At 33.6% G+C, this 25,274-nt stretch overlaps 1 protein-coding gene across 4 annotated transcripts in view; it reads right to left on the minus strand.

Annotated features, from left to right (window-relative positions):
- Positions 1-5,040: 5,040 nt before the first annotated feature.
- LOC128206489 (cAMP-dependent protein kinase regulatory subunit-like) overlaps positions 5,041-25,274 on the minus strand; it is a 103,186-nt gene continuing 82,952 nt past the window's right edge. For all 4 annotated transcript variants that reach the window (XM_052909007.1, XM_052909023.1, XM_052909014.1 and 1 more), the window contains 8 exons: positions 24,564-24,625; positions 22,188-22,234; positions 18,465-18,563; positions 17,507-17,566; positions 15,475-15,535; positions 11,523-11,644; positions 11,202-11,283; positions 5,041-9,231 (listed from right to left, as the gene is read on the minus strand). In XM_052909007.1, the coding sequence (XP_052764967.1) occupies positions 9,059-9,231; positions 11,202-11,283; positions 11,523-11,644; positions 15,475-15,535; positions 17,507-17,566; positions 18,465-18,563; positions 22,188-22,234; positions 24,564-24,625 (706 nt within the window). In that variant the 3' untranslated portion in view covers positions 5,041-9,058. The remainder of the gene's footprint in view (positions 9,232-11,201; positions 11,284-11,522; positions 11,645-15,474; positions 15,536-17,506; positions 17,567-18,464; positions 18,564-22,187; positions 22,235-24,563; positions 24,626-25,274) is intronic.

A 25,274-nucleotide genomic window follows, 5' to 3' on the forward strand; every position in this document is an offset into this window, starting at 1 on the left:
AAAACATAATGGGACTCATACCTTGGACACACATTGTGGGTTTTAAAACTTTGCTTCTTAAATAAAGGATTTGTAAAATGTAAATAATTATACTTTTTTCTACACTTTAAAAGGCAATATTTTTATAAGATAGATCATTCAAATCTCGTTGACCTCATGAATCGCCAGTTTTCATTCATTTCTGACGGCTTATATCCAAAAACTCTTACTTCGACCTAGAAAATGGATTTACACTACTAGTATTTTTATTAAAGAATTCAGCTGTACATAGAACTACTTTAAGGACAGAAAAAGAAAAGAAATATGTCCTCGAATTTTGCTAGGAGATAGAGGAAAACTGTTTGTTTTAGTGTAAGCTACGGAATGCCGTTAGTGCCATCGCCTATGAAAGTGTTTTTCTGAAACGCGATACTCGATAGTACGATGTTGAAAACACGACAGTACGATGATGAAAACGCGATGGTACGATGATGAAAACACGACATTACGATGATGAAAACGCGATAGTACGATGATGAAAACACGACAGTACAATTTTGAAAACTCGATAGTACGATGATTAAAACGTGAAATCACGATATTTCGATGGTGAAAACGCGAAAGTACGATGGTGAAAACACGATAGTTTATCGCATTATCATCACCGTACTGTCGTATTATCGAGTTTTCGTTATCGTACTGTCGCGTTTTCACCATCGTAGCTTCGTGATTTCGCGTTTTCATCATCGTACTATCGAGTATCGCGTTTTAGATCACCACATTCATAGGCGATTGCCCTAACGGCATTCCGTAGTAAGCACGTAATTATATTTCACCAAATGAGCATCGTAAATTGTATATTTCACAGGTGGCGTATATTTACTTTTGGTGTTCACAAGGTGAACTACATTTCGATTTGACACTAATACAAAACAAACAAACTTCTGTTTGTGATAGTGTGTGTCCCAATCCTGTGCATGCTCACTTGCATGTTTTGTTTGAAAGTGAGAGCGGGGTAACATTTCAGTGTAGCATAATTATCTTATTCTGATTTCACTGTTCTAAAACTAAATGACTAACTCAATAAACTACGACAGTATCAACTTAATACTAGAAAGAAATGCCATGATAAAATTGAGCATTAAATTTTTATACTTTCAGGTGCTTTTTCATAAAAGGGGGAAGGGGTCTGGGGCCTTAGAGAAGGGGTTGTAGTAAAAATGGGATTTTTTTTTGTATATCATTGTATATCATGTGCATGTTTAACAATTTGCTATTAATCATCTTCAGGGCCTTTCCATTTATATGATATCAAAACTGGCAGGATTTAAATGTCATTCAAGCTGCATTCTCACAGACTGGCCGATTTTACAACTTTTTATTTTTGTTGTTGTCGCAGAATCATCTGATTTTGGAAAAAAGACAAAAAAGTTGTCAATACGGTTAATCTATGAGAGTTCAGCTTTAAGCCACATTTCGCGAAATTATAGGATTGTATAGCCGGCGCGTGCTCTGCTTTAAATACCTCTGGATCGAATCACCCACATACTATTTATTACATGTATGTTCGATGTCCATGTATCTCACAATGCCCTCAACATATGTCACTCGTGGACAAAATGGACAGATTTATATCAGTTTTTTTTAAAATATGCATAATGTTACATGCTCAAGATATTGGACTGAAATTACTGAGACAAACTGAGAAATATTCACTTACTTTCCGTTTCATTCGGCATTACAAGACTATGACACAAATTGTAGCAGGTCGATAATCTGTCAACGCTTTACGCGATTTGATTTGAATGGTAAAAGTGTATAATATTCATTTAGTAATGGTTAAAAAGGTTGTTAGTATGTACTTACAGAAGATAATGGTTTTATGCGACACATATTTCACAAACACGAGTAAAAACTAACAATAAAAAAATGTCAAGTAATAACCGATTTTGGCAATTTAAAACATAGAAAATATACTTATGAATGAACTACAATCACCAAAAAACTGATTGTAGGATAAATTGAAGTATTATAATTTCATTTAAAACATTATGAATTGATAATAATACGATCCATATTTTTTCCGGGTTCTAACGACTTCTCAGAGTTCATTTCCGAGGAATAAACCTGTCCGAATGCGCTGACCCACGTTCTATTCTTAACTACAATATACATGTAGATATTATCGGTCCTCCGCCGAAGCAAATTCTAAACATAGGTATATAAAACATGTATTTATTTGATTCAGTACGCGTTCATTTTGAAACTATTTGCGGATTCTTTTTTATATTTCGTTCTGTAAGTCGCCGATATTAAAATAATTGCTTTTTGTACAATTTCAATTGCGTTATATTACGCGAAACGCAGCTTATTCGAACTATATTAACCGCATTACATATATTTAAAATTCATTTCAGCGCTATTTATAGCAAGCAAGTTAATATGCACAAAGCAGTCCGTAGCTATTAGAGCAGATTGCTTACTAGGTATTTTCGATGTAAATGTTAATGTAAATTAGGTTGGTGACCACCGCAGTTGTAACCGCGCTGGAGCTGATACGCCCGTGCGCGCATTTATTCGCCAAATGTTCAAAATGTTATGCCGATCTGCCGATGCGATTTCCGAGTTACGGTTCTGAAAGCCTAGCGGCCTACAGCCTAAAACACTTATTTGTTTATAACTCTGATTGATTCATTTAGCTATGTATATTGTTTATACCGTGAAGAATTTGAAATGTATTAGTCAGACAATGAGAATATCAACTATAAAAGTGTCAACTTTAAAAGGCACTTGACCAATAAACAGATACACATGAACATGACCTCATGCTGTGAGACAAGTGCAATAAACAAGGGATGCACAGCGGGGAGTCATCATGCCGCTCATGCCTGAAGTTAAAATATTATAAGATATATACATTCTCAACCGTTACACTGTTCTTATAATTTCCTCATGTTTGGAATGAACAGAATCTTTCTCAGATAGGCATGTTTGTAGCTGCTATATTTGAAATCAGACCGGAACAGACTACTTATTTTGACCAATTAAAACATTACAAGCTCGTTGTCATAACAACTCATACACTAACAAAAAAGTTTTAAAGGCGTGACTTAGACTGCAAAATTGAAAGTTTCTTTTATACGATTTTGCATACATATAAGACCTAAAACACTTTAACTTACCGAGAAAAACAGTGCGAAATCAAATAAGCACGCAGGCGTTTTAAAGATCAACACACACTGGTTGTTAATTAAAATGAATCATTTCTTTCCAAATATATTTCCCCAAATATCACGATAAAATAAAAAGACAATTATTATTGAAATATAATCTATTGTATTCGAGATTTACAGCTTGATAAAAGTGTGTAATTTTAAGGAGACTGTCAACCTACTAATACATGTAATTATGCTATTTTTCGTTCAATCAAACTCACTTTTTATGATATTCAAAGTCATAGTTGATAATTGTGGACATTGATATCGGGCCTATCGATACACGGATTTCTTATGAGAATATTATATTACCCGGTACCGAATGTGACGAAACACCGGTATCAAGATAATCCGGTATCATAAACTGTGATAACGGATTTTCCCAATATCGATACCGGGTACCGGGTTTTAGCACCACCCCCATAATTGGCGCGTAAACCTCACGTGCCCAACAAAACGCCGTGTTTACAGCTAATATCAGCCACATCGGTATTTCTTTAAACAAACACCAGATTTAAGTTAAATAACAGTACGGAAATGAAAGAATATTTTCAAGGGAAACAACCGCCGGTGAAAATAAATTCGTTCTGTACTATACGGATGTGTTTTAAGACATGTTTACAAAACGAAGTCGGGGAGTGGCAGCAAATTTGAATGATTCTGTATTTCTATTTTGGAAGAACTTATTTATTGTCTGCGAACGACGTTTAGAATTAAAAAAAACTTTAAAATTCTATTGATTTAAAACAGATATATTTAATGCAGACCAGTTGGACACTATTTTCAATCAATTTGAAGTTAACAGCAATCCGGATTGGAGTATTCAAACAGTAATCACGACACGTTTTCAAAAGGTAACTTTTTAAAAACAGGGCCTGGACACTACTCTAGAATGACTAAATATATATTGAAATGCATTCCTGATATATCTTTCTATATTTACACAAAATTATGCCGTCATTCTGGAAGTAGATTTTAGGAGTGATTTTACCCTTATGAACTACATATTTATTAAAAGTTTCACATTGACATATATCAAGAGATATTGTAAACAAATGATTCTGGAAGTACTCTTTATGAACAAGATATTCGGATGACACCGGTAATAGGTAACCACCGGCATGTTGGGGATAGCTGTTTTCAAAGAAAGGTTGTCATTATTTGGGTATGAACGCAATTGGACTGGTTAAAGTGTGTGAAGTCCACTTTAACCAGACCTATTTTGTTTATATCCCCGATTATGACATACATTACGCTATTCATTACTTAATTTACACCAATAGTTCATCATTTCATTAAAAAAATGTTAAAAAATACTTCATTTCATTTAAAAAATACTTTTCAAGTAATTCTTTCTCACCTGTTCTGTAAATAGAACGACCTGAAGGTAACATGAAACAGATTTTCAAATGAAATCATAATAATGCGGAAAAAAATCCATCACTTCTGTTCAAATCACTTATAAACGTAAAATTAAAACATGAATGACAACAATACAATTAACATATCATAATTTTACACTTTCTAACATGTTGATTCAATTTTTTCGAAGCCTGCTGACAATACAAAGAATAACAAGATGAATACTTTTCAATATACATGTGTGATGACTCACGATCCGAAGATGTTGCGTTCATTGGATGATAATTGCAATTGCAGGAAAGTAGTTCATTTAAGGAATGGAAGTTGAGGTGTAAATACTGTTTTATACATGTATATGATCTTGAAATGAAAATGGTTCACTATCATTATTATACGCTAATTTGTAGGTAAGTGAGAAGTAATTGGAACTGGAAACTGATTTACTACAACATTTAGTTGAAGCATTAAAAGACAACTCTATATATACATTTATCTGTTTATTCAAACCATATCATGTAACTGTTTTACAGGTTTTTACACATTCCATTCACAGATTTTAACATAATTCCTACAATACGTCTATGCAACTCAATACATTGCCTGTAAAATATCAATACAATAATACAGAAGATACACACATTTAAAAATCACTAATTCAATTTTCAGCAGTCACTGGTCTAGATTTGCGAAGCTAAGGACTAAATTATGAAGTACATTTAAGCCAAAAAAACCCCCCAAAAACCTGTAAATGGACTACATATTTAAACATGGTTTATATTTGCGTTAAGAAGGATTATATTTTCATAGTAAAAAAGTGGTTTACATTTTCATTGTGTATAGTCTTATATTATTTTGTTGTTTTAACATTGAAACCCTACAGTACAGTAGACTTTCATACTATTTTATACATAAAATGGCATGGTAACTGCAAACACATCTAGGTAAGTACAAATACTCTTTTTCCCCGGAGAAAGACCAAAAGCTGCAAGTATAAATTAAATAGTGGTATTAAAGTATCAAGGATGTACTGAAAAATGTTGATTTTTGGCTCAAAAGGTACACCATACTTACAAGAATACATCAATGACTGGCCTATTAAAGCTCCTTAAGCATTGAACTGCAACGAGCAGAAATGGGTCTTTATAATATAGAAAATATTTGAATGATCACTTTTCCCTATCATGTAACAGTAAGGAATGATGTCATATTTCCTGCTTACCGTATGTGATATTTGCTATCAAAAAGATTTCTAATACTAGCTAACATACAATGTATACTCTGGCTTGTTTATATGCAATTATGCATTAATATCATTTTTATTTAAAACAGCATGATACCTACACCGCACATTGTAGTGTTTTACAGAATAATTCTACTCTTCATTTCAACAATTAAAAATGTAACAGCAATATAATCATTTCATTATTTTACAAAAATGCAAATACTTATAACTGATTCAGTCCTAATAATCCAATCACAAAGATTCTCACAAACTATAGCAGTGCATGTAACATGATTTTCATGTCAATACCCGGTATGTATATATTCTTGTTTATTCAACAACAAAAGTACAGTTCCTGGACAATTTATGGATTCTGGATTATACAATATGTACATAATTCAAAAGCTGCTAGTAATCTCAATCAATTCGGTTAATAAATAGACTGTCAAATAGTCCAACAAACGTTCTATATCATGCATTTTATAACACATTCATAACTTCCTTTCGACAAATGGAGAGCCATTTAACATCACATCCATTCGACCAATGGAGAGGCATTTAACATCACATCCGACCAATGGTTAAGCATTCTGATTCATCAGACCAATGGAGAAGCGTTTAACAATCCAAATTGGATAACAGGTTTTGCATATACATGGCTCACTAAAGGAGTGGTTACAAGTATGTTTAGCCTTAAAACGAAATTTAATTATTCCAATTAAAATGTTGAACAAAAAATCATCTTGGATTTAGTTTTCAAAATTTTGTATCACTACCTTAAAATTCGGACCTAACGTAACTAAGAAATGTTTCAAAATACATGTTTAACTTCCTTTATCGCTTTCAAGCAAAACATCATAGTAACATTACTGGTGTAACATAGTTTCAAGCAAATTTACCCGTTTATAATCAGTAAATAAATTAAGAATTGGTTTTCATGTTGATGTTATATGAAGGTTTAGTAATTTATTTACCAGGCATGGAAACAAGATTTTTTATTATTCAAAAGTTTAAAAATGTAACAAGAAACCGCAACCGAAATTATTATAAAAAGTCTGATGCGGATTATTAGACTAGAAACATTATTTTGATTTACATATTTTTTTATTTTTTTTTTAAGAAATATTTCTAATAATCCATTACATACTTTCATTAAGTGTTGAATAATAATTGGATAAATATCATTATTGATTGTAATAGACTACAATCGTTCATCAAATCAGGAATAATCGTAAGTGTAAATCAATTATAATGTTGGTATGAAAACATCATTTGTGTAATAAATACTTCAAATTTACCCAACATACTGCCTCAACAAATGATATTAAACACATGTATTTTATGGTTAATAAGTTATAAAGTTCATGGAAAACTCATTGTGATTATAATATAATAAATTTTCGCAGATTTTTGGCACCCATCATTCTTTATTTCATTTTATTCGATCAGAACATGGCACCATCACAACCAGTGCTCTTAAAGCAGTGTGTTTCTTATTAGAATTTTTAACTTTCTTTTAAAGAATTACAATAAATGCGAAAACATTTAAACATCATGATCAATGGTTGGATGATATGGTAATGAAATTTCTAAAACTTCTAAATGCATAAATAAAAAAAATGTGATGAAAAGCTGCAATCTTTGAAAATGAAATAAAAATCACCTATAATAACACATTCTCAGATGCATTCGTAACAATAAACATTTCAATACATAACAATTTATGCTTAAATATACGCATAATAGACAGTCTTGCACAAAGTCATATTTTGGTAAGTTATTGCTATTTTATCCCTATCTAAGATATGCAGATTAATGTCAACAGCATGATAATGATCATTTGCCATCTAGAAATATCTTAATAATTCATACAGAATTTTTTTATCAAGACTACCTTTGAATCAGTGTTTTATGATATTAATTTCAGTTAATTTTGAATGTCGTATGTCCGACATCACTCATGAAAAATGACATGATGTCAAATCACTCTATAAATTATTACTCATAACGAATGGAGAGATTCACAAGTCGCATTTTAACCATGGAAAAACAAGTGCATAAGGACTTGGATTCAATAAATCATTTTGTTATAAAAAGTCTGTTAGTATATAGGGCGGTAGAAACTCCAAGTAATTGCCACATCTATTGCTCAATAATGAGCTATGTATGCATTTTATGAACACCTCAAGCTGTTATCAAGTATTGTACACTACACAAGTCTTAACCAAGCCATAACCTGAGATTTCAACCTTAAAACTTGGTAGTTACCCGGGGCGCACCTAGGCATACTCCAGTACGCCCTGGCGTACAAATCTATATTGGTTATCCATAAATGGCAAGTGCTTAAATATCGAAATAAGGAATATAGGAAGGCTTCTTGAAAAAGTGTGTGAGAACTACTGTACTCTTATACTGGTACATGCAACATATTACTGGTTCAAGTTCATTGTAATTTCACAGAATGATGGCATTCAGAAAAATCAGTCTTTTGTTTCTGTATTCTTCATAATGTTCTTGCCAGTGGGGACACACGTCCCACTTCAGCCCCATGTGACATTTTGAGACCAAACCCTTGCATGTCGATGGCTCACTAGAGTCATACGGGAATATGCCCCAGTTATAAAGTAGTTTATCATAATTTATTTCAAGAAATCATAATTATATATGATATAATGGTCATACATGTATCTTTCAGAAGCTTGATTTATAAAAAAGGAAAGAAATTGGTTTTATTTTATAAGAATGCTCATCTTTAACAAATATCCCTTCATTCAACAGCGTTTATATGCCAAAGTTTCATATATTCCAACTCTTTACCCACCCTAGTTTAATATTTCTAACAAATGCCATAACACCAGACACAACTCTAAACAAAACCATGCCCCTATTTATCTCCCCTCAAACCTCTCTAAGTCAATGCCTTAACACTAATAGATAATAGCTGTCGATCTCCAACACAGTCAGAGTGATCTCCCTTGACAGCAGAGCTAACCTCTGCCACAACTTCAGGAAAATAGCTGGATTTCAGCTGTCCACTTTTCATGTTTTTTATTTTATCTTAATGCTGTATTGTTCAGTTTAAACTTATACATTTAAGTTATATAACAATGTATATTTGAAATATTTTTTAAAATATGCTGAAAGTCACTTGATTTCGATGATCATCACATATTGATTGTGACGGCAGTGATTATTATACAGCAAAGGGTTAATAACCATGGTGTGGAGTTTGAAAAGATATATCTAAAAGTCCATTTGAAATGATAAGCCCCTATTACTATTACACTGACAGAGACACATAACTATTGTATTGTGAGATGTTTCGTTTAAGAATGTCTGAACAGGGCCCTAGAACACGTTCAAATCTGCCGCGATCCAGCTTGACACATTTGAGAGGTCCTCGTGAAATCACCGTGGCAGCTCTTGGACGGTTCAATAGTAATGCAATCTCACCTGGAAAAGAAATAAGTCATGATGAAATAAATGAGGAAGGGAAGTCACTCATGATTGACTAAATGCAAGAGGGAAGGCATTAATAATAAATCAAATGAGGAAGGGAAGTCACTCATAATCAACTAAAACTGATGGGGTAGTAAGTTATAACTGACTAGATGAGGAAAGGAGGTCACTTAATATTTACTATATTTACTATATGAGAGAGGAAGTCACTCATGATTAACTAAATGAAAGGGGAAGTAACTCATGATTAACTAAATGAAAGGGGAAGTAACTCATGATCAACTAAATGTTACCGGGAAGGCAATCATTATTGACTAAACAGTAAAGGGAAGTTACTCATGATTTACTTAATAACTAAGTTAATGAATTAGTAAATGGTTACACAAGAGGGGGAAGTAATTTATGATTGACTAACTGATAGATGCAAGAAATAAATGATGTTGTTTATTTTAAAAAGTCATCATAAAAAGGAATACTTTTACAAATATCCTAGCTACCAGTGAAAATATCATTTGCTGTGGTCACGTTGCAGTAAAATTTTACCTTAAACTGAGATGTAGCAAATGCTAAAATCCAATACAAATGTTGATTTAATTGGCATTAATTGGAATATGGCAATAGAAACATAAAGTAAGGCACACCCACAAAATTTGTCATTTATTTTTTTTTCAAACAAGTGTGTCTATTGCAATATGAAGGCTAATTTTTAGGGATGGCAACGAATAGTAAAGTTAATACTCGAGTACTCGGATGATCGTTCGATCGAGTACTCGAATACTCGGAAAAATTGAATATGTGTTCGCAAAGACAAGATTGTGTATACATGTATCGTTAATGACGTATATTGTGCGTTGGTCGTATTATTGGTCATTTTCACATTTAAGTAAACTTTCATTACGTATTTTTACTATTTTAACAAAAAATGATATAAAAAGAAAACAAATGTTGTTTCAGGCTTTTATTTTGTCTTATTCTTTTCATTTTATACAAGTATGCACTGCAGAAAAGAACAACAATCAGAATTACAATGAACGAAAATTAATAGCATACATAAAAATTGTGAACGAAATTCAATACCAAGTTCAGTTGTTGAGTTGTTTACTCTACAATTATTAAATTTTTAAAATGATAGTTTTTCGTAATGTGTAATTGTTGTTTACCTCATTAATATTCCTAATTCTTGATTTAAAATATCAACCAATCAATTGTGATAATCATTGCAAAAATAGTTAAAATACGCCCATTAAGAAATTAATTCTCGTAAACAGTCGATATTCTTTCGCTCGTTAGCGTCCATTGTTTGGTGGAAGGTCTCTAATTGGTATACGATAGAATTGTGTAGGTGAAAGTACCGCTATCAAAACTTCGCTAATTGACATCAGTGTTAATTTGAAATAGGGGTCCTTTGTTGACAGTTTGCAACTATCACAACAACTGTCAACTAATTGATTGAGGTCAATTGTGTACACAGCGGGTATTAGAGGGACCGTAAATTGTCCTCTTGGCAACTAACCAGATCTGATATGTTGTCTGTAAATCGTGTATTTGGTGATTTTTATAGATTTTTTTGATTTTTTTTCCGAGTACTCGAGTAGTGATTTGGTACTCGAGTACTCTGACGTTCGATCGAGTACTCAAGTACTCGGGTACTCGTTGCCATCCCTACTAATTTTATTAAGCAATACAGTTAGAAAAAATGTCTATTAGACCAGTGGTAATAAGAGCAGTGAAAATAACATTATATTTTAACAAAACACTTAAGAGAATATAAAATGTAAATTGCCAAATAATATGTAACAATCCTTTCAGGTATCCGATCTTTTGAAAGATGCGGAATGCAGTGGAATGGGAGGGAAAGGCGTAACCACTATGAATCCCCTGACCATATTATTAAAAGAGAATGGGGACATCGCCTACGTCTAAGAATACACAATATTTGATGTCATATGATGAGACCAAATTACCAAAGTAGTCTGATGTTCCGAGTCTGCCCACTTCCACTGGTTCTTCGTTATCTGAACGCCTCTGTAACACAGCTGCCTGGCCCTGTAATACATTGTCAGGTAAGTTTAGTTTGTATTAATTTTTTTAAAGTAAATAATTATGATGTAAGCAAAACATGGGATATCAAAGTTTTTTGTTAGTAAAAATACAACTGAGGTTCTCACTGTCTGATGTATATTTAAGATCATGGGTACATAAAGTTTGATACAACATAATGCCAAAGCTGATAAGCCCATTTCTCCTTATTGCAGTTCACTACATTGCAGATGCCCTGTGTTTACCTCAAGGATGATGAAGAAGTCATCTCCCGGTTCACCCTGCCTCACAATTTCCTGGCCATCTTCAAACTGTACGGGCTCCAGGGAATCTGCCACTGTAAGGCGCTCCCACTTGTCCAGATTCTCTAAAATATGGACAAGATATAGGGTAAGTGAATATCTCCCTGTCTATTGTAATTAACAGGGTTTGTACATGACCCAATATAAGGGGCAAAGAAAACCATATTTGGTGAGAGCGAAGTTCAAACCAGAATGCGTTTTCCTCCGCCCCGTATTATATTGTTCAATTTATGGGAAATGTTTCATTTATTAACCAGAATCAGAAAAAAAGACTCCATGTTGGACAATATAATTCAGTGACCCAGTATGGAAAAATATGGAGTCACCGCATGACCAGTCCTGGACCAATGGCGTTGCGTCATTTATGTTAGGATTAGCAAGGTCTATAACAATTTCCTCACAATTTCCTGGCCACCTTCAACAGGAAAGTCTTTTGATATTGAAAATTACCAGAGCCAAATTATACTTCCTGTCATTCAACTGCCTGTACAAACACTTATTATTATTAGAAATTCACAATGTACAAATCACATTTTCGCAGCAATTTCCAATTTCATCGCTAACTAAATCTAAGTTAATGTGATTTATTTAATCACATTACCATCTGATGGACAAAACCCAAATAAAAACACAGAGGTTGCACCAGAGTTTCTGTAATGCAAAATTCTTGGACAGCTTTGATTTTATTAGACCTGCTAAAATGTTTCTGTCATTCAACAGCACGCTAGAATTAACATGGAGCTCAGACAGAATAAATGAAAAATTGAAAACCAACCCTGACAGCTTATTCTTAAGACTGTATGAAATACAAACACATTCCCTAGGTAAGAAATTAAGGGCATGGTGCAAGTCTGACTTAGCTCGATACAGAAATATAAGGTGGTAGGTCCGTCTTGCACTAAGCCCTCAATATGGTAATCTTGTCTGGAAGAATAGCCAACATTTATAAGACTCAATTGCATACTTTCTATTGTAATTTGTTCATACTGTCTGGTAGTTTCACCAAAATATTCATAAAAATAATGTATTAAATACTTCTAGTTTATTATCCATTTTTGTAAAAATCGTTTAAATCTTTATTGATGTTTCTGCCTAACAACCTTTCATAGAAATTATTTTTACATAATTTTCCTTTTGATGCTATGTCACGCCATGGATAACATACCCCCCCCCCCCCCTTCATCTGTTGCAGCAAGGATTTCTATCAGGACAAATGAATGATAATATAAATAGAGATATTCCCTTGTTTGACAGGCAGCCATACAATCGGAACACCTCTGCAATTTTCATTGTAATTTCAATTTAGCAGTTAAGCCTAAGGACTTTAATCTAGGGAATCTTAATTTTTTTATGGAATAATTAATTTTACTGGGAATCTATTTGAAATTAGAAATACAAATTACACATTAAAACACTTCAATTATTTAATATGATTATTTATTTATTATTTATTTTATGATCTACTTGGCATACATCCGAGGTTGTTTTCTATGGACAATGGCTGAGGTGTTCCGATTGAAAGCCATAGGGAGTACATTCAGCTCAATGTTATACTTATAACTAATACAAACCAGTTATATAATAAACAAGAGCTGTCACAGAGACAGCGCGCTCGACTATTCCGCCGCTTTTCAGTGTAAGCATTGAAAAGTTTTGGCGAAACATACATGGATCACTGTTAGATTAGATTTCAATGCAATACATGATGTGCGGAGATAATTATTAACATAAATGTGGTCAATTGCAAAATTTTAACCAGAATTTTTAAGTGTACCGTAAATGACTGGGTATTAGACGCACTTTTTTCCCTCAGATTTTGATGCAAAAAAATGCCTGCGTATAATACCCAGTAACAATTTTTTGAACTTTTTTTTGACCTATCGTCTTATACCCAGTCATTTACGGTAATAATAAAGGGCCATTATTTGCAAAACACAGTTATCTAACTTGATTATTCAATTAGGTTGAGTGGTTGAATACCATTGTATAAAGTCTCAATGCAATACATCAAGTAGTTGCTGAGATATTATCCTATGTGTGCTAACATGCAAGACCTTAACCAGAATTTCTAAGTCGCATAATAAAGGGGCAAAAATTATATAATATGAAAGATAGAGTTATCTTACTTGATTAAATAAGAAGTTTAAATGGTTGGGAGCTTGTGTGTAAAGTTTCAATGCAATACGTGATGTATTTGCTGAAGCATTGACTTAAAAGTGGTTATATGCAAAACCTTAACCAGAATTTCTATGTTGAATAAAAAAGGGGCCATTATTTGAATTTAATGCAAACTAGAGTTATCTTACTTGGTTGTTAAAGTAGATTGGATGGTTGAGTACCATTTTATAAAGTCTCAATGCAATTCATCCAGATGTTGCTGAGATATTAACCTATGTGTGCTTACATGCAAAACCTTAACCAGAATTTCTGAGTCGAATAATAAAGGGCAATTATTTGCATTAAATGCAAACTAGAGTTAACTTATTTGGTAAATTAAGTAGGTTGGATGGTTGAGTACCATTGTATCAAGTCTCAATGCAATACCTCAAGAAGTTGCTGAGATATTAACCTATGTGTGCTTGCATGCAAAACCTTAACCAAAATTTCTAAGTCAAATAATAAAGGCCTATTTTTGGCATTAAATGCAAAGTAGAGTTATCAAACTTGGTTAATTAAGTAGGTTGGATGGTTGAGTACCATTGTATAAAGTCTCAATGCAATACCTCAAGTAGTTGCTGAGATATAAACCTATGTGTGCTTGCACGCAAAACCTTAACCAAGGGGTGATGCCGACGCTTGGGTGAGTAGTATAGCTCTCCTTATTCTTCGAATAGTCAAGCTAAAAATACAGGGGATACAACCCAGAGAAACTAATTTTATTGATGGGAAGCCATAGAAAATAAAATATACCTGGTTGTTCAACTCACTGTAAGACTAAAAATAAAACAATCCAATTACATCAGGACTTATATCGAAATAAAAAATATGGGGATACAATCCAAACAAACTGCTTGAATGACAAGAAGCCATCAGAAATCAAATATATCTGGTCATTCAACTCAATGTAGGACTAGACAAACCAATTATCTCTTGTTCTGTGACAGATATATTAATGCCCAGTACCAGTATATTGATTCTTATAAAAAGTGATAAAATGAGGTTGACCATAAATGATGGCTGTCTTTGAAGTGTCAGGCAGAAAGAGAGCAAGTTAAAGACATTAAAGAATTTTGTAGACATGGTAGACAGGAAAATAAAATAATTCATTTCCTCTATACCTACATGGCTTACCTTCTCAATCTCAAACAAATCTTCATGTCAAGAAAATGGTTAATGTTGACAAAAGTTTTGATCATTTATCTTTAAAAAGTTCAATGGGGAGAAAATGTTTCATTGACACTCATAAAAATTATACATGTACCCTTCAAGTGTTATTTCTTGACCTTCTTCTCAGATCATGTCTGCCTTTATCTACCTATTGATATAGACAAAGTTTTGCAAACCATAAAGTGAATGCAAGCATCACACATTTTACCAAGGGCCAGTAATCTTAATGTTTTATATGTTGAAGTGATTGGACTTACTGCATATACTACAGCCCCTAAAACTAGCATGATAAACACCACTGGATGAAACCTCATGCCAGAATCAAGACTATTATTAATGTTTCTAGAATTTTCTTTGAAAATCAGACAAATAAAAATTATCCCAGATAAATTTGTCAATTCATTACAGTTACTGGAACTCCAAAGTCTAAATTTGGCAACTTCCAATTTTTAGAATGATTGCTTTTCCCAGTTTAAAATAAAACCAATCCTTTTCTACTGCAAAAAACAGCAATCCACAATTTTATCCCACTTCTTCAATAACCTTGTCGCCTGCACGTGCAACTCACCAAGTATTGAAACTTTAGCCAGGAATTCTTCATACATCTTCCTCTTTCTAATTGTGCTTCCCTGAAATATAACAACATAACATTCAGAAAATTGCTCTAAATTATTTGCTATTTGATTTGTGTTTTATGTAAAAAAATTGGCAGGCGAAATAGCATTTGTACCGTATAAAGTTCTCATATGTTACGATTTATTTTTGGCAACCCTGATTGGGCTGATTGTTCAGAACTTTGTTAAAGTTAACAAGTGATTAACATCATCTTTGCTTACTTTTAAAGGGGGAAATATTCTATGATGTGTTCCTAAAATTCAATAAATAAAGTACAGCAACGTTCTCCTAAATCTTGCAATGCAGAGCATAAGTGAATCTGTGACGCTTCCCGAGCAATACAGATTTGAAAGTTAATGATGATGACATTAACAACATTGATAACTTTTACAAAGCTCCTAACAACCGGAGAAAATATCACAACCTCATCTTTAGGAGATTTTTTAAGATTAGCGACAGAGAATGAAGTTTGCAGAAATAGTCAAATTTGACAAAAGCACTGCCAAGCAAACACCAACACTCATCTGTTTATTTCAGTTGAAAAGGGCCATAAATCAATAAATACCGAAAGTAATAGGCCTTGCTACTTATGTGCATTTTGTCTCTGGCAACATGTGTACTAAGTTTCATGGGTAATTATTCCAAAATGTTTTTGAGATCATGGTCATGGTTGAAGTTTTTGCATGACACCAACTCTGGCTTCAGCAAGTCTACCATAACACCTCATCAATTGTTTTCTTCAAATTTCTCTGAATTTTTTTTCTTGTTTTCAAAATATGTTGTTTGTTTTAGGTCACTTTGACTAAAAATTGTGTACTAGATAATACATTTAAAAAACTTAGATGCAAAGTGATGTTTTGAAAAGAGTGTCATTGCAAAAAACTAAAAACAGTTTGAAAGATTTTAATATCATGAAACATCTAATACCAATAATTCAAGAACATTTTCATCATCTTCATTTCTTAATAAGTTCAATAGATTCTTGCTGTAACAACAGGCATTTAAAATAAGACTCATAGATTTGATGAACTCATAGATTTTAAGCACCGTTGTTTGACAACACAAATTATTTCACTTAACTATCATAAAATCAGTTGTTTATTGCTTGGACAAATAAGTTTCTCAAAAGATTTGTCTCACTGCACTTTTATTTCCCAATTATGTTTACAAAAGTAAAAGAATTGATCATTTCCATTGTCTTCAAAGAAAATCCCGATCATGAATATTAAAATGAGTTCACAGAATTGAGGCCAAGAGCTGTATCCATTTCCAAGTATCTTTATATTCTTTTTTTAAAAATGCAACTTAAAAATGTTATGATAGTCTGAAATTGAGATCTCTTGGGATTTATCCTGAAATTTAACAATTGAATTTCAGAGAAAATTGCAGGCATATGTAAAACAATTTCAAGCTTATTTAATTTCACACTTAGAAGACTTAGCATTACAGAGACATAATTTCATTTTTCTGAAAAGCTTTTAAGCAGTATTATTTAAGCTTTCAAAGAATTCCCTCTTGAATATCAGATTGATTTTTATGCTGTAATACATATTTTGCAAGAGACTCGTTCATGGTTTGTAAAATGCACATTTTACGGATTTTTTTTTTTACAAAATAAAGTGTGGGAAATCAAAAGTAGAATGAAACTAACATACTAACGGCTGGATCCTTTCAACAAATGTTGATAATATGCACAAATATTGTCTTTAAAGTCTGCAGTTTTGAAATGCGGTTCTAACCCAATTTAACATTATCACGTGTTTCTTGCAATTCTTTTTCAATAAATGTAAAAATTTCAAATTTCCATCAATTTAGTATGAGTCCCTATGGGTGAGTGGATGAAGTATCAGTCTTTAATATTTTTCTTGACTGTACGAGTGTTGGTGCACTCCTGACTGAAACTTAATATATATATATATGTTTTGTGATATAGTTCTCGGACAAGTTAGGAAAACAGAAAACCACAGAATGTGTTGTTATCATACCATAAGGATTCTTCGATAGCTGTCTCTATCAATTCCCCACAGCTTGACATCGCCTTTCGCCTGTGAATACATAAAACAAATAAGAAATCATAGAAAACACAATATTCCATTCCATTTTTCATTTTTTTATTATTCAATAAACTGAGCTATCTTAGGCTGCTTTTGCATTTTCCTGTAAAATTGCTAAATAAAACATGTTTTATACCTTCCCTTGATAGAAGTACATCGGGTGCATTCCCGTTAAAAGTTGAAAGAATATTCTGAGATACGCTTTATGACATAATGATTACACAATACTACAGTAAAACACAGGTAGTAAATTAACATTCTAGAGACAAAGACTTTTTTGATTCCCACCAGTGAGAGGCTCACAAGATACAAAGATTGTTCCAGACTGAATAGTCTCCAGAAACTTTGTGAACTCATGTCTGACAATACTGCAAAAGCATGCCCCAGAAAACCTAGGACTACAATGTTATACTGACTGGCGATATGGGAGCGCACTACAATTTTCGCCATATAATCATAATGCATTTTTTTTTAATCCACTCAAAGGGCTATCAGCAAATTATAGCAGCCCTAGGCAGCCTTTGGATGAGAGCTGTATAATGCAATATAAGGGCAAAACACACACCTAAAACATTAGTCTTCTGTTACAGTACAATATTTGGTTTAACCTGTGAACACATGTTACAGCTCTGACTGAAACACTCCAGCAAGCTCCTCAAAACTGCTTACATCATTAGTCTCCTGTGACGGTTCAGAATTAAGACCAACATGTAGCCTTTCTCTGTGAACCTAAGATTCACCTTGACCACTACAGCCCTGACTGAAACCTGTTGAGCAAGGTCCTCAAAAATGCCAACAACATGTCTCCTAGTACAGAACAATATTTATACTAGAAAGATATCCCACTTTTTTAAAAGCTGCTACCTATATGAACCAGGCTCCTACTTACCTTGACTGTTGCAGCCCGAGGAAGCCCGTAGATAAGGGCAAGCTCACCGAAACTGCCGCCCTCTCCGATTGTTGTCACATGGTCATTGTTAACAAACACCTGAAAGCAGAATGGGTTGACTTGCACATAGAGATTTTAAATTATCTAACAGTAAAGAATGCCTGGTCATAATCAAACTAGTAATAATAGTATAGAATGCCCTGCCATATTCACACTAAAACTAGTAGAATGCCCTGCCATATTCACACTAAAACTAGTAGAATGCCCTGTCATAATCACACTAACACTAATAGTATGCCCTGCCATATTCACACTAAAACTAGTAGAATGCCCTGTCATAATCACACTAAAGCTTATAGAATGCCCTGTTATAATCACACTTAAGCTTATAGTATGCCCTGTCATAATCACACTTAAGCTTATAGTATGCCCTGTCATAATCACACTAAAGCTTATAGTATGCCCTGTCATAATCACACTTAAGCTTATAGTATGCCCTGTCATAATCACACTAAAGCTTATAGTATGCCCTGTCATAATCACATTTAAGCTTATAGTATGCCCTGTCATAATCACACTTAAGCTTATAGTATGCCCTGTCATAATCACATTAAAGCTTATAGTATGCCCTGTCATAATCACACTTAAGCTTATAGAATGCCCTGTCATAATCACATTAAAGCTTTAAGTATGCCCTGTCATAATCACACAAAAGCTAATTGTATGTCTTGTTGTAGCAGATAACAAGACAAGAATATTTAAGTTAAACAAAATAAAAAACAAGAGCTGTCACAGTATGTGACGAATGCCCCCGAATGTGACATTGACCTATGAACAAGGTCAGTACATGAAAAGTTAAAGATCAAACAAATACATATGGCAAGTTATTTTAAATTGCCTCTGAACATAAAAAATACCACCCATACTTGACAACCTACATTCTTATGTCCTTATATTGCTGAATAAACACTAAGTGTATCTTTCACCTTAGAGGTAGGGACATGGGTCTTGCACGTGACACGTCGTCTTGGTATGCCGAACACATGTGGCAAGTTATTTTAAAATCTGTCCATACAAGGGAAAGTTACAGCCCGGACACGACAACCTATACTCTATGTCCTTATATGCAGCATTCCATTGTGAATAAACACCCAAGTGTGACCATGACCTAAGAGGTAGGGACACCGGTCTTGCGACACGAGTTATTGAGCCGGACACACGGACGGTGCGATTTTAATATGCCCACCTTCGGGGGCATAAAAATCAATTGCTCAGATAAGTGAAAAATTTCTACAGCTTATAGATCAATATTTTCTTAACAGACACCAAATGTACAAATAAAACATGCAGAGGCTTCTCTAAAATCATCAGGCATTCTATACAAACAGAATTCTCCCGACATTCTACCGCGTACTATCAAATATCTATACATCAATACCATAAAATTATTCCATTCCGTAAATGGGCAGAAAGGCAGATTGAGACACAATTACAATCGGAGCAAGTTCATAAGTTCTCCCATTAGCTGTGAGTGGCTATCAACTGATAAAATGTCTCCATTGAAGTTGACCAAGTTTGTCTTTTTCAGTTTCTAAAGCATTTTTAGAGCGCCTTCAAGTTTATGACAGTGTGAGAACATGTGTGGAGAATGTGTAAAGTTATTGATGTGATGATATTGCAATTACAGGTCAGGTCAGGGACAAATAATTACCATCACAAAGGATCCCAATCAGCATCAAGCTAATGAACTTAAAATCATTGATTTGCCTGATCTAGGAATCATTAACAGGGAAATATCTGTTCTAATTAAAACTGTGTTTAAACTTCCATTAATCCTCATAGAAAATCTAAATCAGACACTTGCAAATGACAAAACACACACCGAGTATAATATACAGGTACCAACCTCCTTTTCATTAAAAAACCCTACTGAATTATGATGTCAGTTCAAAGTAGCATATGAAATTGTTTCTCCTGTACGAGGAGTGAACTTGAACATCATTCTTACGCAAACAAGGTTATAACTTCTTCTAACTTGATTTTGTTTTATTTAATTATATCTGGAATAAAATTGAGTTTGCATTTTTTTACAAAAAGCTTTTGTAAATTTCTTCTGGAAAAAAGTTTAACTTGACGTGATCTATTATCCTAATAAGGCTATTAAGTAATTGTATGGCAGTGGAACCAGCATTCATGGCTCCTGAAAAATAATAAAATTCAATCAGCCCACCATTCAACTAGAATTCTAAGAATTGTTTGTGTTGCCTTTGAGAAGTGCCTTGATCTTCAGATCTACTGACGCCAAAAATCAATAGAGGTCAACTTCTGACCATAACCTTTGTGCATACCAAGTTTGAAGACTCTATAACAAGTTTTAATCAAAAACAGAAGAGTAACAATAACAATGATGCAGCTGGACAAAGTAATCCCTATATGTCAGCCAAGCTTCGCAGGCTTAAAGACAATATAATTTGCAGCTATCCCCAGACTTAATAAGGACAGCATTTCCGCCACACTGGCGTATTCATAGTCTAGGGACTAACCAGGCGGAGATGGGTCCATTATTGAAACTCACAGACAGTGATATTAATGGCTGTCATAAGTGAGACACTATCAGGCAGGAAAGGGTCAAGTCAGGATAACAAACCAGTTGATGTATACTGGAGAAGATTTCAGTACTGGTTGGGTAATTCTGAATTCTGAAAGGATGATCAAAAATAGGGACATCATTCAAGTATATTAAAGTAAAAAAACTGTGGCCAGAACTGCTTGGAACACATACACTTATCATATACTGAAATTTGTAACTTAGATTATGAAAAAAACAAAAACAATTGACTGACATGAAGTATTCACAGTTATTAATTAGAGACCACTGTATTACCTGGATCATGACTTTGTGATTCCGAGACCACTTTACCAAGCCTTAAAAGTCAGAAGTCTTTAATGCTAAGGGAAATACCCTATGCAGAATTCATGCAGATTTTGCTTCAATTTTAAAAGACACATGCCCATATATATGATTTTCTGTTATAACAGAAAGCTGACAATTTATGGACAAAATGCAGGATTTGTGTAGAATTTGCTTCAATTTTTTTAATGATATAAATTTTTCCCCATATATCATTGAAAGCCAAATTGTTTACTGCATAAAATTTCACTTCCCACGGAAATCTTGCTATTTCAACAACCAGATATCTGACATTAGTATTTCATTTCTTTTAGCTCGTGTTCTAATGATTGATAGATTATCACTCCCTGCCAAGTTAAGTACTATTGAAACCCTTTCAGTAATAACACTAATGGACTTTGCTCGTAGTAATGGTTTGCAAGGTGGTCAACGTGCATTATTTAGAGATGACAATCATAATATATTCATATATGGCGTGTGTCAAGGTTATCCAATTACCCTATTACTATTAAGTTGTCCAAGTTTAGACAATGGTTTTTATTATACAGCACATAAAGACCTTATATTTGGTAATTTGAAAGGAATCATAAGACAAACTGGAAAAAAAATGTTTTTTTGGTATAAAAAATCATTGTAGGAATCTTGGGGCATATTTATAAAAAATGTTGTTGTTTTTTAACAGAGGTTTTAATGGTAGTGTTTCCATTGTTTAAAATACTTCATAGGTACAGAATAGCTTTTAGGATACTTTAATAAACAGCCCTCTGATTACTGAAATGGCCTGTGGTGCTGAGGTGGGTGGGGTTACTTACATCCACTTCCCCGTTGTCTATCACATAGAAGTTGTCACCCTCATCACCTGAAAATAAAAGACAGATTGTAAGCCACATTAAAAACAAAACTAAATAACTTAAGTAAAAGATATTAAGAAAGTTTTGGGAACCACTACCACACAATTTAAGCATGTATCATCATTTTTTAAATGAGGCCACAATTATAAAAAGTTTGCATGCCATTTCCCTATTCACATTGCTAGGTACAAGTAGTGCGGTATCATTTTTTTCTAAACTGTCTTAACCCTGAATTCTCAAATGAACAAAAAAAGATGACCTCTTACTGGAGGCTTAAAATATTTAGGGTAGTGTCTATATTTGTGTGTCGATCGCGAAACACCCAACAAACTAGTAATAATAAATTTCGGCCTAATTCATAATTCCTTTTCATTTTGCACCCATTCACATTCCAAAACATCAATATTTGCAGGAAATGAATTGTTACAGTCTACTGTATGTATTTCAGCTTGATGATCAAATGTCATTCAGACTCCAGCCAATTACAAATGAGATCAATGCTTACATCAGTTTCAAATGATTTTTTATCAATAAGAAAGGTAGAGTTTCCTGAGATTAGGTTTCCTACTCTAATCTAATTGAATAATGTGTAAACAGTTTTCTCTTACATAAGTTCCATGATCATAATTGTGGAACATTTCATAAGGCCCCAGGTGAAATATGTTTCTAGTTCTTTGGCAATATGCTGTCACCATTGATAAATAAAAAAGACATCTGGATAAATCAACTATGAGGGCCTCAAATATTTGTATAAGTGATGGGTGAAATACAGCTTGTCCATGATAGTGTCATTCCTTGTTACAACAGGGATCTTTCCCTTTGAGGCAATCAGAAAAAAACCCACAAAACACCATGTTATTATCATTGCTAAAGCTATCTTCAATTGTTTCGACATTTGCATTGAATTGTTTGTCGGTTCAACCTTATTTCAATCACAATAATACTTCTGGATCAAGAAGCCTGAATTCTTACATAACTACTGGGTTTGAAGAAAATGTAACTATAGCCTTGCCAAATAAAATTCAGATTCTGAACAAGCCCAAAAAACATCAAGTTTAGGGCTTGCAGTGATAATTTCGACCACTGGATTTGCACAATTACTGCTGCGCACAGCGTCTATGTTTGGTTATTTTATCGATCAACCAAGGCTTACAACTACAGGGTTCTCAATATTTTTAAATTGAACCGTGTCTCAAATAGTAAAGCAACCGACCAGCTACTACTTATTCTATTTAAAATTCATTCACTTCCAAATTTAAACTGGCCCAATTGCCATTTGAACTGTTCATCTTTGTAGGTGGCCGGTTCTTATTGTGAACACTGTGAATAAAGTTGATATTTCGTTCTTTGCGATTTAATTACAGGCCAATATATGATTCGATCCACAAGCTTAATATAACACTTTTTAGCAACAGTGACACCATTACTTGTTACTTTTAATGCTTTTTAATGCTCTATTGGCGTTATTCTCATACTTGATGGGAAAGTAAGCTTCCTGTTTGAAACAACATAACGGGAGATGCAGAGTATTTCCATAAAAATCCCATGTATCTCCGCTGACGAGAAACAGTTCTGACAACAGCATCGCCATTATCATTGATGGATTGTGGAGAAGTGCAAACACTCAAGTCAATACACTATTTTAACAAGAACACGGAACTAGGATGTTTATTGATCATGTTAAGTTGACAAAATGAGGCTTTAATAGCATGCCAAATTTTTTAGAACAAGTCTTAGGGATCAAGGGGTCCTTCGATCGTGAATCCTATTAGTGATATTTTCTAGGAAATATTTTTAAAAGGAGTTCTACACTGCTTAAATTCTCTTTAAGGTATGAAATCACTCCTTTTGTGAGACTCTTTGAAACAGCCCATGGGATTATTTTACATTGTTGATGCTGCTTACTCTTCAGTCACAACCTTTTCATTTGATATCAAAGATCCAGAATATGAATTTGAATCTAGCATGAACCTTTAAAAACAATGCCTCATTTCTGTTAAAACTAAGCAATCATTGATCAATTAACTAACATAGATTGAAATTAGCACATGGCTGGCACAAACAAAATGGCTATCTGGTTTGTTCAACATATAAAAGAAATTACATATCCAACAGTAAAGGATCTGGGGTCACTTACATCAAGAATCGTACCAGTTCCTACGGTTTTGTACCGATGAGAGATTTTCAACAGTAGTCAATGCTTTGTTAAAAATCTCTTCTATTTAAGGTATGAAATTGTTTGTAGGATATTTTTGATGAAAGAGCATTTTGATGTATGGAGCCTTCAAACCTCAATGTATGTTCTTCAACTGTTTCAGTTTTATTTTCCATCCTTACCTTGCAGAATAATGACTTCTCCCGCATGTCTGTGCACAGGAAACATGGCATCGAAAATATCACTGAAATACGCAAGAAAACATCTATTATGGACCAACAAAGCAAGGACACAAACTGAATTTAATACTTTTATAAGAAAAGTGAGGAAATCTTCAGTTGTTTAAATTTAAGAAAGTGTGAAGTATCCATAATGCACCAGTCAATTGTAACCATGGCTCCCCAGGTCTGGGGAATAGGGGCAACTTTGACCGGGGACATCCTAGGTAAGGCCTATTCCTTGCTATTTTTGGCAGGTAAAAACAAAACCACCGCATTCACTTGGCACTGCGAAAGGTAAAAACACAGCCAATTTCCCCCGCTAATTTTGTTTCGATTCCCCGACAGGGGCATGTTCTTATGGGCTTTTTAAACACTCATACTGTTACTACTCAGAAATAATACATTGAAAGATTAAATAATAAAGTATGGCAGCCAATCATGAGCATCAGTTTCATAATAACTGCTCAGGCCACACCAAATTGATATTTCGTTCCGCGGATTTACCGCTCCTATTTTTTTTTTTTTTTGTGCGCCCGCACCTCCATTTTGATTGCCAAGTAGATTTTTTTCAGGAAATAATTTATTAAAAGGCTAAAAATAATCAAGTATAATTTTTCTACGCTAGTTTTGGTGTTTTTGTAAAGGGAAGTTACCGATGCGTAGTGTTTTATC

The sequence above is a fragment of the Mya arenaria genome, chromosome 2, assembly GCF_026914265.1.
Source record: "Mya arenaria isolate MELC-2E11 chromosome 2, ASM2691426v1".
NCBI lineage: Eukaryota > Metazoa > Mollusca > Bivalvia > Myida > Myidae > Mya > Mya arenaria.